This window comes from Mustela nivalis, assembly GCF_964662115.1.
Source record: "Mustela nivalis genome assembly, chromosome: 7".
Classification (NCBI taxonomy): domain Eukaryota; kingdom Metazoa; phylum Chordata; class Mammalia; order Carnivora; family Mustelidae; genus Mustela; species Mustela nivalis.
The window spans coordinates 64,211,351-64,228,458 of record NC_139026.1 but is presented as its reverse complement, the minus strand read 5'-3'; the positions used below and the strand labels follow the sequence as shown (position 1 = coordinate 64,228,458).

The 17,108-nt window shown below is 37.6% G+C and overlaps 1 protein-coding gene across 1 annotated transcript in view; it reads right to left on the bottom strand.

Moving 5' to 3' along the window:
- The window catches only part of OVCH1 (ovochymase 1), a gene marked incomplete at both ends in the record, with an annotated part of 79,037 nt that overhangs the window by 26,294 nt on the left and 35,635 nt on the right, over positions 1-17,108 (bottom strand). The window contains 6 exon segments of the mRNA XM_082742434.1: positions 2,185-2,201; positions 2,203-2,321; positions 8,437-8,632; positions 8,634-8,671; positions 12,315-12,327; positions 12,331-12,471. Coding sequence (XP_082598560.1) covers positions 2,185-2,201; positions 2,203-2,321; positions 8,437-8,632; positions 8,634-8,671; positions 12,315-12,327; positions 12,331-12,471 — 524 coding nt within the window.

The following is a 17,108-nucleotide window of genomic DNA, read 5'->3' as shown; positions in this document are numbered from 1 at the left end:
CATTTATTAACATTTCCTTAAGTAGAAACATGGAGATTTTTAGTACATCTACTTTGGGGGTGGTAATTTAAGTCCAAAGAATAAAAGCACAGTGGTTTAGCAATTGGCTGTTTGATCAACTCTGGCAGGATCCTAGCTGCCAGAGGGAGGAGGGACATTGGCATCTGGGTCTTTCTTAGGGAGTCAAAGGTCAACATAATGTCACATACCCTCTCTGTCTGAGCAGCCACCTGGTTTCATCAGGCATAGGTGTCCTTGACTAAGTATGGTAGTGATAGTAAATTACATAAAAAGCTAAGATAGTTCTTATTACTCTCGTTGCAATTCAGGAAACAGTGTCTGAGAAAGTTTTGGGAACATTCCCCAATTATTTAACTACTGTGTGGTAGAACTGAGATCTGGATCCAGGGCCATCAGTTTTCCATCCAGACGGCTGTTATCATACCACATCAGGTAAGGGTGGTCAGCCAGCTCAGGCCCCGTTTCATTCCCTTTGTCCTCAGTCATCTCCCAGTTGAGAGATTTAAATCTGCTATGGGATTCTTGGAAATGTGTTTGTTTTCTTGATGGTGTACTCCTTCTCTGTACCTTTTTCCTTTTTCCTAGCATGAATTAAAACCACCATTATGGAACCATTAGGGAAAAGCCAAGAGAACTGCCATAAACTTAGTCTTGATATAATTGAACTACTGAGTTAGTGGCACATCTGGAAAACTCTGGATTTTTCTTTCTTTTATAAAAATCAGTTTAAGTCAGTTTAATGAGGTTTTTAGCTACTATCTAATTAGTCCATTTAATGCCTCTTTGCTGGATATCATTTTGCCTGATTAATATTAGAGTCTCAATTATTTTTGTGCTACACTTGTCTAAAACTGCTTTATCCATCCTTTATTTTTAGTGTTTCTGGGCAAGTTTAATCTAGGTATGACCCAAGTAAGCAGCATAGTTGGGTTTTATTTTTAACTCAATCTGAAAGAGTGTTAGCTTAATCTCAATTACAAATCTAAAAAATAGTAAGGCTATTTCAGTATCACACAATTTATCTCATCTATAAATCACAATGAATGCAAAACAATCTGGGATTATTTCATTAAAAAACCAAGAGCATAGTTCTTCATGGGATATTGGTTACCTATAAATTTTTTACCCAATCCTTCATAAATCCACATGTGACCCTGACAGGCCAAGGGTGTCAGCTTCATTGGAAGTTGATGATATCAAGGCAAACAACATGATGTAAAGGGGCTAATAACTTCCAGTGGCAACTATGACACAGATAAAAGAAAGTCAGGAATGATTTCCAAATAGCACATATTGTTATTGACTTTGTTCAGAGTTCTATGCATTGCTGTTATTAATGCCATCTGCTCTTTGTGTTCCAGTGAAAGAAGGATTTTTTATTTTAAATTGTAACCATTAAAAATATTTCTAATAGTTTGTTAAGAGTTTTAATTAAGTTCACCTGTCATGGTGAATGGTTGGTCAATCACGCATAGTTCTCTAAATTCTGATTGGCAATTTGTCTGAATTTGCCTCAAACTCCCCCAATCACATAAATTAACTCAGGATTGGGATGTTACACAAATCTTCACTTTTCACTTCACACTTTGGACTTATTCTATTGTTTAATTCAAGGAAAGTTCTCTATTTTGGCAATTTAGGGACCATTCACTGAGTATCTAGTATGTGCCAGAAGACTCTACATACATTATTTTTCTTTTTCTTTGAAGATTTTTAAAAAATTTATTTGACAGAGAGAGATCGCAAGTAGGCAGAGAGGCAGGCAGAGAGAGGGGGAAGCAGGCTTCCTGCTGAGCAGAGAGCCCAATTCGGGACTCCATCTCAGGACCCTGAGATCCTGACCTGAGCCAAAGGCAGGGGCTTAATCCACTGAGCCACCTAGGTGCCCCTGCATACATTATTTCTAACTCCAAAACTGTTTGATAGAGGTCTGACTTTCTACTTTACCTAGCAAATGATCTCTTTTGTGGAGAAAGTACACAATTTATCAATAGGGACAATCTTACATTCAGTTTTTTGATTCTGAAGGCCTCAAACCAGGGATTACCTCAAAGTCTATTCTTCAAGGAGAGTAGGTAGAAAATAATGCTTTAAGCAAGGTTTGCTGCTTGTCAAGGGATCATTCACAAACTCCTTTCATTATAATAGATATTCCTCCCTCACCTCACAGTGGTTCTGTGGAGAATACCCTGGGATCTGTATGATTCCTCCTGGTTTAGTCAGAATAACATCCTCCCAAGTCACTGTACGTTCTTGCTTTGAACTCTGGAGAAGTTTGGTAGCTTTACTGCCCTTTGGACCTAAAAATAAAGAAAAAAAAGCAATGAAAATAAAATTAATTTTTGAGAGGCTTATTATATGCCTTATCAGATAGAGAAGTCACTTTTTCTCCCTGTTTTAGAACAAAACCTTAACAGAAGTGGTTATTTTCACTGAAAAGCCTCTATCTGAATCATTAAAGATATAGAGAACAGTACTTCTCACAGAACTGTCTTTGGCACAACCTCAAGTCAATGGAAGATAATGTGGAAAAACTATAGATAATGCCAGTTCTCTGCACAATTTAATCTAAAAGCAACATTCTTAATATAGCTTTTTAGGAAAACATGTGATATGCACTCTTCTCTTTATTACTCACTAAACTTTTTCCCCCAAATATATCTCTGCATGGCTTTTTGGTGCCAAGGAAAGAAATTAGCTTTTAGTTACCTATACTTATCAAAAGTCAAAAGCTTTATTAAGGGATGCCTGGATGGCCCAGTCTGTTAAGTCTGCCTTTGGCTCAGGTCATGATCCCAGGGTCCTGGGATCAAGTCCCGCTTTGGGCTCCTTGCTCAGCAGGGAGCCTGCTTCACCCTCTGCCTGCCACTCCTCCTGCTGTGTGCTCTGACAAATAAATCAAATCTTTTTTAAAAAGCCGTATTAATTACTTGTCCTAAAATGTAATCTGATAAATCCGAATTGCATAGCATTTATATTTATGATGCTAGCATCGTAATATTTGTGTAGTTTTATCTTAAAAACTTGTTCTAAACTTTTATTATAATATCACTATAAAGAAAATCCTAATACAGAGATAAAAAATGATCCACAGTTAGTCAACCAGCTTACAGGTAGAACCCTTACATTCTGATCCATAGCAAAGGCCGTCCATGGCATAAAACCACATCACAATAGAAAATGTCTTGCAATCAATGTGTCGGAGCCACATCCAGAAATCACAATTCTGGATTATTTACAAGTCAATCAAGTTATCCACTTTCTCTTATCCAGTTTTTCTTTTGAATCTAACCAATCTCAGATTCCTTAAATATACTTTCCTTTCAAACATAAACTTCTCACAAAAACACCATTTCTTTTTTTTTAATAAGATTTTATTTATTTATTTATTTGACAGACTGAGATCACAGGTAGGAAGAGAGGCAGGCAGAGAGAGAGGAGGAAGCAGGCTCCCTAATAATGTATATGCTTTGAAATAACTCTAAAAAGAAAAACACTGATTTTTAACTTTATAAAATGACAAAGCAAACCTTTGACTCTAAAAACAATGTAACTTATGCCCAAAGCACCTTGCACAAATGAACAAAATACCACTGTCACTAGGGGTCTGGAGCACATGAAAATCATTGGGTAAGCACTCTTCCACATAATTCACCTAGGTTTAAAAAAATGAAATCTAGTAAAACACAAGAACTAAAAATATTTTTAGCAGTTTCTCTACTTTAGGTAGAACCATTATTTTTATTTTTAGTGAAATATATTTGACATGTAACATTGTATAAATTTAGAATGCACACCATGTTCATTTGATACATTTATCTACTATAATAGGACTGCCATTCTAGTGATAGTTAGCTTCTACCACCTCTCATAATTACCATCTCTTTTGTAGTAAAAATAATTAAGATCTAGTCCCTTAGTAAGTTTGAGGATTATAATATAAATGTTGACTATATTCAATATAGTGTGCACTCGATCTCCAGGACTTGTCTACTAGTTACAAGTTTGTACCTATGAGGGAGGAATTTATTTCACTCTGCAAAATGAGGGAAACAGGGCTCCAGAACTCAAGTAGCTCACCCAAAGTTAGATTGGTAGGGTGGGGACTCAGGATCTAAATCCAGGCCTATGAATGCAGTCCTCATCACAGGCAGCTATGCCATATTGCTCCCTTGAAGGACAGCAGGAAGTAAATTACTTCATCTTTAAAATGATGCTGATATGTCATTTTTCTTCTAGTAAAGTAACCTACTTATTAAAAATATCTCACCATGAAAAATCCATGATGGAAAAACTTCTACCTGAAAATTTATTCTTTATCTATAGTCAATCTTTCTTTTCTTTTCTTTCTTTCTTTCTTTTTTTTTTTTAATTGCTTTAGGTTGAGGACCTGAGTCAGGGCTGAAAGGGAAAATTGTAACCATCTAAAACAATTCAGAGGGCTGATTAAGAAGGTGTGAAAAGCCCCTGTGAGCATCTTAGGATCAAACTTCTCTATTAGTAATGAGTCAGTATCACCCTACATTTGTTTAAATATCACCTGCTCAGAAAGACATTTGCTGGTTATACTCCATATGACCGTAGGGCACCTACGTCCCAGCATCTTCTCTTTCTTCCCATTTTATTCCCCCCCAGCTCATCTACCTAATGTATTGCATATTTTATTTTCTTATTATGCATCCACTTTCCACTGGAATGTAAGCTTGATAAGGGCAGGGATTTCTTTTGTCCATTTTGTTCACTCCTGAATCCCTACAACCAAGAAGAGTGGGTCTCTAGCCCCTAGTTGATCGTCCTTACAAGTATTTGAGGAGCAAGAGAAGGAATAGATTATATCTGAGAAGAAGAAAAGAACAAAATGTATTAGATTGCATAACACATTAGGGTAAATGCTGTTGAAATAGTATTTGAAAAATGATGAAATACTTATTCGCAGCAAGTGCAGATCAATGCAGCTGTTGGATGAGTGAGTTGCTGGCTCCCACAGGGAAAAATATAGCATTTTATGGTATAGAGGAATGCTATCTGGCTTGAATAAGGGACAATACCTCCATTATATCTTGCAGTTCTGTTAGCTATCATCTGAAGAGAAAGAACCATTCTATAAGGTTCAAGCTAACAATTTCAGATCAAAGAAATGCTAGGTTGGAAAATTATAGGATTCCCCCAAGTTAATTTACAACAAAGCCACAACAGGTTATAAAGATAAAGGTAAGTTTTCCCAGAAAATGTTTCTTTTTACATGGGAATCTAGTATATAATACAATGCTACAAGATGGAAAGAAAATAGTTTTCTCTTAGAGATAAAGATATAGCATCACTTTAGCATATGAGAAAAAACATTTCAGCAGGATTAAAGAAGTTTGTGATTAATTTTTTTTCTGAACTCAGAATGAACAATTAATACTTAAAAAGCAATGAGATAAATCAAAGTAAAGGTGTTTATAGATATGTTTAAATAAATTTTTAAATGTTTACATCAACATAAAATAAAAATTAAAGGGCCACCTGGGTGGCTCAGTCAGTTAAACATTTGACTCTTGGTTTCAGCTCAGGTCATGATCTCAGGATCAGGAAATCAAGCCCCAGTGAAATCAACTCCCACGCTCAGCAGGGAGTCTCCTTTCTCTCTTCCTTTTCCTTCCCCTCTACCTTTCCTTCACTCGTGCATGTGTGCCCACTCTCTAATAAATTAACAAAATCTTAAGAAAAATGAACGGCAAATAGTAACCTTATCAATAAATACTTGCAACTTATGACAAAGGAAAAATCTACGTATAATAGCTTTTGTAAACCAATAAAAATATTCAAAAATGTATGGTAATGGCAAGAAATTTAAAAAAACAGCCAACCAACATATGAAAAAAAAATTCACTAATGATTAAAATAAAAGTAAAAGTGCTTATCAAATTGATATATTCAGTTATACTCATAGTGCAAGAGGCTCCCTATTATTGCCAATGGCAGTGAAAACTGACATATCTTTTCTGAAGAGTTATTTATCAGTATACACTCCTGGAAAAAATTGTGCTGTGTCTCTAGGGATGATTGTAATGTGGGAAGACACAATAAGGTAACAAATTATCAAGATCCCTGCTTCCATGAATCTTTTATTTTAGCCAGGTAAATAAAGAAGTTGATTTCAAAAACTGATCAAGGCTATAAGTGAAAAAATCAGAATATAATGAAAAGGACTTTGGGAGGGAATGAATGGCACTACTTTAGACTGAGAAGTCCTCTTTGAGAAGGTGACCTATGGTTCACTGATTCACTCATTCAGTGCCTTCTAGGTCTCACATACTGTTCCACACACTGGAGAGTGTTCAGACGAGGAGATGAAAGTTTTAGCCCTCTGAAAGCTCACATTCAACAGAGAAAACACAAACCACAAATATGAAAAAAAAAATCATAATGTTGGAAGACAGTAAGTGCCAAAGAAAAGGGGGAGGCACAAAGTATCCAGGCAAGAGGTGATGTAATTGATAGCAATTAAGTTAGGTCTCTTAAGAAGGTAACATTCTAGTCAAGCCTTGAGGGAGATGAGGGACAGGTGGAGAAGGAGCTCTCTGCAGAACTAGGAGAAGGAGCAGGACAAGGGCCCTGAGGTGAGAATGCAAGCACCTGATCCTGTGAGTCAGGGAGGGAGACAAAAGGTTGTGCTAGGGATCTGGGATTTTTCTCCAGCTACAAGACCTGGAGCTGTTTTATTCAAGGCAGATGGGGAAGGCCATCTGATCACAGGAGAAAAATGTACAAAGTGGATAGGCCACTTAAGAGCTTTGTTCCATAGTCTAAGGGAGACAGTATTTTTTCTTAAAGATTTCATTTATTTATTTAAGAGAGAGAGAGTGAGAGAGCACAAGCAGGTGGAGGGACAGAGGGAGAAGGAGACACTTCGCTGAGCAGGGAGCCTGATGCAGGACCTGATCCCGGGACCCTGGGATCATGACCTGAGCCGAAGGCAGACCCTTAACTGACTAAGCCCACCCAGGTGCCCTTAAATGAGACAGTATTTATAAAGATTCTTTAAATAAATGTCTGTACCTTCTAACTCAATGATTTAATCTCAGGATTTATTCCAAGAGCACAATCTCCCCCTCAGAGCATCTCCCTGGCTCCATACACCCCCGAATCCAGCACACGCATCCCAGTAGTAGACATACACTTATTTTCTTCCCAGGTGTCCCCATCAAGTAAATTATCTCCAAAATCTTTCCACCCCCACTCTTGACTAAAAGCTGTACCCCACTTACACAAACAAGAAGTAGCAACTTCATTTTGTCAAACAAAACAGGTTTGCCTGTGCAGGAGATGAAATGACAGCTGCCATGCTATTAGCAAATATTTTTAATATATTTTGCTTTACTTTAAAATCCAACACTCCCCCCTTTCTGATTTTTTTTTTAAAGATTTTATTTATTTATTTGACAGAGATCACAAGTAGGCAGAGTCAGGCAGAGAGAGAGGAAGAAGCAGGAACCCTGCTGAGCCGAGAGCTCAATGTGGGACTCGATCCAAGGATCCTGGGATCATGACCTGAGCCGAAGGCAGAGGCTTTAACCCACTGGGCCACCCAGGCGCCCCCCCCCCCTTTCTGATTTTTAACTGTTCTAAATCCTCTATCGAATACCTTTCTGGAATCCTGGCCTGGTTCTTGTATGCTTGAGGAACTTGAGCTCTCTTGTCTTTTTTCTACTTGAATACACGTACACACACACTCTAGTGTACCTGTTTTGTAAATTCAAGTCTTGAAAATATTAAGTATACTTACAAGAAAGAAAGAAGGGTGTCTGTGTGGCTCAGTGGGTTAAGCCACTGCCTTTGGCTTGGGGTCCTAGGATGATCTCAGGGTCCTGGGATCAAGCCCCCCATTGGGTTCTCTGCTTGGCAGGGAGCCTCCTTCCCCCTCTCTCTCTGCCTGCCTCTCTGTTTACTTGTGATCTCTCTCTCTCTCTCTCTGTCAAATAAATAAATAAATAAATCTTAAAAAAAAAAAAGAAAGAAAAATAGGGGCACCTGGGTGACTCAGTGGGTTAAAGCCTCTGTCTTTGGCTCAGGTCACGATCCCAGGGTCCTGGGATTGAGCCTCAAATCAGGCTCTCTGCTCAGTGGGGAGCCTGCTTCCTCCTCCCTCTCTCTCTGCCTACCTCTTTGCCGACTTGTGATCTCTGTCTGTCAAATAAATGAATAAAATCTTTAAAAAAACATAAAATAAAAATAAAAAAGAGAAAAATAAAAGAAAGAAAAGGAAGAAAGGAAAGGAAAGAAAAAAGGATGGAAGGAAAGAAAAGAAAAAAGAAAAGAAAAGGCATGTCTATTACATGAATCAACACTTTGGTGGTAGTGGTACCCAGTCAAGTTCTCTTGTGATTTTAAGCTGCCTATACAGAAAAGCCTCCCAGCAAGGATTATTACCAGACACCCTTCTGTCATTGTGGTTTTCTTCATAAACAGTCATAACTAAATCTGGACACACAGGAGACCAAGGCAGTGACAGGTACTTAACCGTCAATTTTGCCATACTACTAGGGGACACCCTGAGCACCCAAGAACATTTCAGTTCTCCTCTATAATCCACTGGATATCCTGGAGTTGAAAAAAAAAAAAAAAAAGCCTCTGGGCTCTTCTAGTTCCACCTCAGAGTAACAACCTACAGTTCAGAGCACACAGACACCAGGGACCAACACGAACAAAGCAGAGTGAGGTTCTATCATGAACTTGAAAAATTTAGGCTTGCAAGAAGAGAATCAAAACTTCATTACTGTTACATGGCCTTGAGTAAAAATGATCATCCCATTTAACACGTCCTATTTTCTTGAAATGAGGTTGTAGGAGTAGAATTTAAATTATCATTATTTAAAAATTTTTTTTCACTGAATCTTTTAAATGCCTTAGAAGTAGCACAGTGAGTATGCACTCCTTCCGTCCTGCATATTTTCATTTCCTTCCTTCTTTGAGATGCAACTGAAGGTCTGTTCCGAAAAGCTTCACTAATTTCACTGAGCATTTATCTTACTGGGACAAATGATTACATTCATGGAATTCGTGACTGAGATCACAAAAAGGAGGACGTGCTGCATACATTTGAAGGTCTCTCACTTCTTCCACTTGCTGTTAAGTCCAAGGGCACCTTTAAACCTGCAGGCTCCCTGCAGAGCTTCTGGGGCTGGGGCTCTCTGGCCCATGGACCCTGCCATCCGCTACTCCTTCAGCTCACAGCCTCGACTCCTCTACCTTCCCCTCTGTGTATTCCCTTGCCAAAAATCCGCTGAGCAATTACAAATTGAAATAGTCTATATTCAAATGAACACATTTTAATATCTGGGTATGAATTAACACATGCATTATTATAGATGCCTTATCACAGAGAAATTAACGACCTCAGGTGACACATAAATAAATATTCTTTCATGAAGAGTAGAAATGAAGAGTGGTAGAAGGTGAAGAAGAGAAATGAAATTTATAAGACTTCAGGACTCTATTCAATCACCTAGTCCTGTTCTTTCATTTAGATGGCTACCATAACTAACTTAGATATTTATAGACCTACTTTGATTTAAGATTTCCCAGTATCCAATCTTCCCCTATCCCATGCCCTCCAATCTGGGATAGGGTATGAAACAAGAGAATTAAGTTCTTTCCTTGCTCCAAGCAACTGAAATTGTGACTTTGATTCCAACATGTCCTTTCAGTCATCTTTTTCCTGTCCACATGAATCCTCTAAGACAAATCCGCCTGGAAAAGGAACCAAATCATGTGAAGTCATGAATTCCCAACTAGCCACTTCTTTTTATAAATGGGCTAACAATCCTCTTGTGTAAAAAGCCAGGGGTAAGAGTCAATGGATGTTAAATATAGGATAGTCCCAACATCTTCTCTCATAGAATATCCACAGAATTAAAACAAAACAGTACCCTTTCTTATGTGAAACTTTCAAATTTCTCTGGCATGCACATGTATTTCTGAACACAGACAGATGAAAAATATCGCTACATTTTAATGTTCATTTGCCCGAATGGGACAGTTGAATGAATGTATTGGTTGGTCACTACTGGATGTCACTTGTTGGTTGTCATTCATCATACCATCTTTATTTTAAGAGCCTGATATGCATTCACTTTCTTATGCACTAATTAAAATTGTTCATTTAACTCAAGCCATCAAAATCATTAGGTTTTAGGATCTTGGAACCTAAGTCTGCTCTCGATCTCAACCCCAATTCCAGATTCACTTTCAATCTAAATAGGACCCTTTGATTCTTGTGTCGTCAGACTATGCCACCCACAAATGGTCCCCATATTACCCCTTCTTATTCCTAGAAGATTTTAGCAGTCATTTTCTCCAACACTATTTCTGCCACAAATCTTGCTATAGACGATAAGCTTACCATAGCAGCTTCTTAATTTCTCAACTTCCTTCCGATGATCTTGTTCTCCAGCCGACCTCAGCCACCCACCCCAGTGGTGAGCCCCTCAGGACCCTGTCCCCAGCAATAACACCAAGCCTTCCATAGCTCTGTTTCAAGCACTGCTGTCTCCATCCACAATCTTCTACTTTCTCAGCTCCCTCCTATGCTCCTTCCACCTTTTGAGGCTTGATATTCATCTATTTAGCCACATTTTCTTTGTCCCTAACTCATCTCTCACCCTCATTCACTGTTTTCCTAGCTTAAATTCCAATAACACATCATTTTCATCCCTTCCTCCTACATGCTTTCAATACCCTTATACTCTTACATACTTGGGAAACCCATTCTGATGAATCTACCCTCCATCTGTTCCTCTATGTGCTAACTCTCAGTGTCTCCAGAAGAAAACATACAACTAAGCTAAGTTAAGCTAACTCCCTCTTAATTCGTGTTCATTAATCTCAGAGGCTTTTATGTTGCCCAGTAATCCTACTACATTTTCCTAGTCCATGCACTTTGTCACTTTTTTAGAGAACTATTTTATACTTCCTCTTTTTTCCCTTAAAACCTTTAAATCCTCTTCTACAACCCTGTTCCATCCACTAAATGCACAGAAGCAATTTAAAAATTGCCAGAAGTTCCCACCCCCACATGTACCCATACCCCAGCATAAGTATTCTGCCTCCCATCCAGCAACTATGGATGAACTGCACTTTGCTCCTTTCTGAGACTAATCCCTCCTGCCAAGCACAAGATCACATCCCCTTTCTCCTACTGAAGGTCATCACTCTAGAAATTCCCCCATTTCTTATCTCCTCTTCTATCCCCCGCCCCCACCTCCTTCCTGGTTGTCTACTGGCCTTGACTGTACGTGGGATGGATGGGGACAGAGATAGGTGAGAAGGAAGAGACGGTGACCACCTGGAAACCAAGAATGATGGCATCATAGAACTTTCATCTCCCTACAGGACAATTACAAACTTCTAACTCTCCAGCTGCAGTTTGATTTTAACTAAAAATAAAAATTCTATTAGCAAACAAGCACTGACAACTGTGGGGGATTATGAGTGACTAACACTGATGCTGACTGTGGTTCTCTCTCATATCCAGAGTCCTCAGCCAGTGAGATACCTGAAAATCTAAGGACCTTTGTTTATGTAAGAAAAAGTACACCAGAGGTCAGAATAATTCTATGCACTCCTTCAGAACTCAAGCACTTGTTCATAACCACAATACATATATTTTTAACCTGCAACAGCTGTATCTCTGGGGGTAGAAAAGAAACCAAAAGGTCACAGTAACAACACTTCTTCTTCTTTTTTTTTTTTTTAATTCAGTTTAAACTACCAACCAGAATGAAAACACAGGGCTTATCCCATTCTAAGAAAATTACTGAACCAGGGCATACCATGCTTTTTGCCAAATTCTTCCTGCTGCCTTACGTAGATAACATGAACATCTATTACCTGGTCCAGATGCATCGTCTGTTGAAGTGGGTGGTGGCAACTGTCGTCTTGGTAATGTTTTGCTTTCCTTACTTATCTGAAGTGAAACAGGACCTGTACCTGGAGAGAGCATGTTAAAAATAAATAAAGATGAAAGCCTCGAAACAAAATGTAGTCTATACCAAAACAGCTTTTGTTAAAAGAAAATGCAAATCTAGGATTATAGCAGCCTCAGGAAAAGTCAGTTTTACTCTCACTCTGCCCAAGGGAGAACATATTCTTATGGAATTTTAATGTGCATTTTTAATGTTTTAGAAACTAAAATAAGTGAAATACTACTTAATTTTTTTCCCCATAATGCTGATTTCTACCATATTCACGTCTTACAAGCCTACTCTAAAGAAGAGGAACTGTTTTCATAATATCTGAAAAATATTCACCTTTGATTTTGGATTAGATCCAGTCCAAGAGGACACTCACCCTGGCAAATACACCTGGCTTCCCTGGCTGGGCACAGCCAGCCCCCCAGCTGGCAATGCCATATAGGACGAAGAGACCGTTTTCATGTCTACATACTAATGGGCCGCCAGAGTCTCCATGAAACACCAAGAAAATGTGTTCTAAAAATTTGCTTTAATCAGAGCTCCTGCTTTCAATTTTGGAAGAGGAATAATCAATAATTTATTCATAACACATTTAATTTAAAAATACTAATACTTTGTCAATTTGTATACCTTAGAGTACTTAAATAAATAAAATCACAAAGAAATTACAACTGATATCACAGAAATACAAAGAATCATGAGACTATGAATAACTATACACCAAAAAACTAGATAACCTGGAAGAAATAGATAAATTTCTAGAAACAAACAAACTGCCAAGACCAAGTCATGAGGAAACAGAAAATCAGAATAGACCAATTTGAGCAAGGAGACTGAATCACTAATCAAAAACATCTCAGTGAAGAAAAGCTCAGGATCAGATGGCTTCACTGGTGAATTCTACTGAACATTTAAAGAAGAATTAACGACATTCCTCAAACTCTTCCCAAAAATTGAAGAAGAGGGAACACTCTAAAACTCAGGTCAGAACTACCCTGACACCAAGGCAAGATAAGGACACCATAAGAAGGAAACAAACAAACAAACAAACAAAAAAACAGAGGCCAACATCCCTGATGAACATAGGTGCAAAAATCCTCAACAAAATACTACCAAAATACTAGCAAATACTAGCAAAATTCAACAACACATTAAAAGAATCATACACAATGATCAGAGGGGATTTATTCCAGTGATACAAGGATAGTTCAACATACCCAAATCAATGAATATGATATACCACATTAACGGAATGAAAATTTAAAAATCTTATCATCTGAATAGTATAAAAAATGTATTTGACAAAATGCAGCATCCCTTCAAGAAAAAACTCTCAACAAACTGCATATAAACGGAACGTATCTCAAGATAATAAAAGTCATACATAGCAAACCCATAATTAACATCATACTCAATAGTGAAAAGTTGAAAGCTTTTCCTGTAGGATCAGAAACAAACCCAGGGTGCCTACTTTCATCATTCTTATTCAATATAGCACTGGAAGTTTTAGACAGGACAACCAGGCAAAAAAAAAAAAAAAAAGAAAGAAAGAAAGGGAAGGAAGGAAGGAGTAAGTCAGGAAGGAAGAAGCAAAGCTGTCTTTATTTGCAGGTGATGTGGCCTTAGAAAATCCTAAAGATTCCATCAAAAAACTGTTAGAACTATAAACAACAACAACAAAAACCTGTTAGAACTAAATGATGAGTAATGTTTCAAGGTACAAAGCAAGCATACAAAAAACCCTTGTGTCTCTATACACTAACAACAAAATGCAGAAAAGATAAGCAGGGGATTAAGGAGGACACTTGTGATGGGCACCAGGTGTTGTATGTAAGTGTTGAATCACTAAGTTTTACATCTGATACTAATATCACACTGTTACGTTAACTAGAATTTAGATTAAAACTTGAAAAAAAAGGAAATTAAAAAATAATGAAAACAATCTTATATACAAAAGCTTCAAAAAATAAAGTACTTAGGAATAAAGTTACCCAAAAAGGTGAAAGATCTCTACCCTAAAAACTATAAGACTTTGATGAAAGAAATTGATGAAGATGGAAACAAATGAAAAACATAATCCCATGTTCACGAATCGGAAGAATTAATGTTGTGTCCATAACACACACAGTCACCTACAGATTCAAGGAAGTGCATTTAAAAATTACAATAGCATTTTTCATAGAGAGACCCCCCCCCAAAAAAAAAACAAACCCAAAAATTCACATGGGCCCCCAAAAGACCCTAAATAGCCTAAAAAAGCAATCCTGAGAAATAACAAGGTTGGAGGCATCACATTTTCTGATTTCAAAATATGTTACAAATTATAGTAATCAACACAGTATGGTACTGGCAGAAAAATAGACACATAGACAAATGGGCTCCAATCATGAGCCCAGAAAAACCCTCACATATATAGTCAACTAATACTTGAGACAAAGGAGCAAAAAATATTCAACGAAGAAAGGATAATCTCTTCAAAAATGATGTTGGGAAAACTGGACAACCATAAGCAGAGTGGAATTGAACCCTATTTTATACTTGAAATGGATTATAGACTTAAATATAAGGCTACAAACTGTAGAACTCCTAGAAGAAAACACGGGTGGGGGCGGGGGGGAGAAAGCACAGGGAAAAAGCTGCTTGACATAGGTCTTGGCAACAATTTGGGGGGGGTGATATGAAACCAAAAACACAAGCAATAAAAGAATGATTCAATTAAGGGGAACTACATGAAACTAAAATTCTTCTACACCTCAGAAGAAACAATCAACAAAATGAGAAGGCAACTTATGGGATGGGAGAAAATATTTGCAAATTGCATATCTGATAAAGGGTTAATATACAAAATACATAAACAACTTATACAAACCGAGAACAAAAATGATACAACTCACACTTGTTAGAATAGGTATCAAAAAGACATAAAAGATGTTGGTAAGGATAAAGGGAAACCTTTTGCACTGCTGGTAGGAATGTAAATTGGTACATCACTATGAAAAATAATATAAATTCCTTAAAAAATTAAAAATTGACTACCATATGACCCACTTCTGGGTATATACCCAAAGGATATAAAAACAGGTTATCAAAGAGGTTATCTACACTCCCATATATATCACAGCTTTATTCACTATAGCTGAGACATAAAAACAATCTATTTTTCTGTCACAGGATGAATGGATAAAAAAATATGGTATATACATATATATGATATATATATATATATATATATATATATATATATATGACAGCAAAAGACAAATATTGTATGATATTACTTATTCATGGGATCTAAAAAAGTTGAACTCAAAGAGGCAGAGTAGATGGATAGTTACCAGAAGCTGGGGTGGGGAGTGCTGGTGGGGAATGGGGGAGATCTTGGTCAAAGGGTACAAACTTCCAGTTATAACAATTCTGGGATTCTAGTATACAGACAGGTTATTATGGTTAACAATACTATATTAGATATTAGATATTTAAAAGTTGCTAAGAAAGTAGATCTTAAGTGCTCCTACCACAAGAAAGATATGCTAATTATATGAGATGACAGAGGGGTTCATTAACTCCACTATGGTAAGCATTTCAAAATATACAGGGGTATCAAATAGTTACACTGTACAGCTGCAACTGACACAATATTATATGTCAATTACAGCTCAATAAAGCTGTAAACAAAACAAAAAAAAAGCCTTAAAGCATAGAATTTACCTTTTAAAGTAGACTTTATGATTTTTTAAAGATTTTATTTATTTATTTGACGGGAGAGAGATCACAAGCAGGCAGAGAGGCAGGCAGAGAGAGAGGGAAGCAGGCTCCCCTCTGAGCAGAGACCCTGGGATCATGACCTGAGTGAAAGGCAGAGGCTTTAACCCATGGAGCCACCCAGGTGCCCCAGCCTTAATGATTTTTATCAGCCCCTTTTTTTCTTTGACAGAAGTGTACTTTTTGTCTTCTGATAAAATAAACTGAGCTTATGACATATTTGACATGGCTTTTATTTTATATGAAGAATTTTTTGGAAGAAATCCTAAGGTGGGAATAGGGAGATAGATTCCCTTGTCTGTAATGCAGAACAATTAACTTGTTCTCTGGGCCTAATTTTTTTTCTTTATGAAGTAAGGTTCCACTTGAGACCTCTTTCCAGTTTGTAAGTGGTCTGATGTGTCAAGTCAGGTTTGTTTTTTCTTTAAATTACTGATTCATTCAGTACCAACACATACTAAATAAAGATTTTTTTCTTGCAGTTACAAACATTCCAAGATCCAGAAAGGGCCTAATTCGTTTACTATTGCCAGGATCTATCCCAGGGCTTACCATATGGTAAATATTCAATAAGCAAATGGTATCTGTTTATTTTTAAAGAATTATGTAGTGCCTACTATGAGCTGGGTATTCTGAGCAAGAGAGAGTATAAACAAATTAGGTGGTGATTGGGGCGCCTGGGTGGCTCAGTGGGTTAAAGCCTCTGCCTTTGGCTCAGGTCATGATCCCAGGGTCCTGGAATCGAGCCCCGCATCAGGCTCTCTGCTCAGCAGGGAGCCTGCATCCTCCTCCCTCTCTCTCTGCCTCCTTTATTTTTAAAGAATTATGTAGTGCTTCCTCCTCCCTCTCTCTCTGCCTCTCTCTCCTCTCTGCCTACTTGTGATCTCTGTCTGCCAAATAAAATAAATAAAATCTTTAAAAAAAAAGATTTAAAGAAAAAAACAAATTAGGTGGTGATAATAGCTACAAAAAAAATAGAACAAAAAGTAGAGAATAAAGGCAGGTAGTTGTGTGTGCTTTCACACTTGTGTGGGTGAATGTAGTTTCAACAACACTTGAGCTGATATATGAGAGATGAGAAGGAGCTGGGTTTTAAAAAACCAGGAGGAATAGCATTTTATGCAGAACTGGTACCTGGGCTACCACCCCAAGACAGACAGGTTGCAGGGACTTGTAAGGTCAGAACGTAATCAGTGTGGCTGAAATATATACGCAAGAGAAGTATGAAATAGATTGGAAAAGTCAGCAGAAACAGGACATAGGCTACTCTGGGAAGACCGAGATCATCCTGTAGGTCAAAGAACTTGACATTTTCAAAGACAATCTCGAATGCGTCCTGAGCAAAGCAGCACAGAATTCTGCACTGCG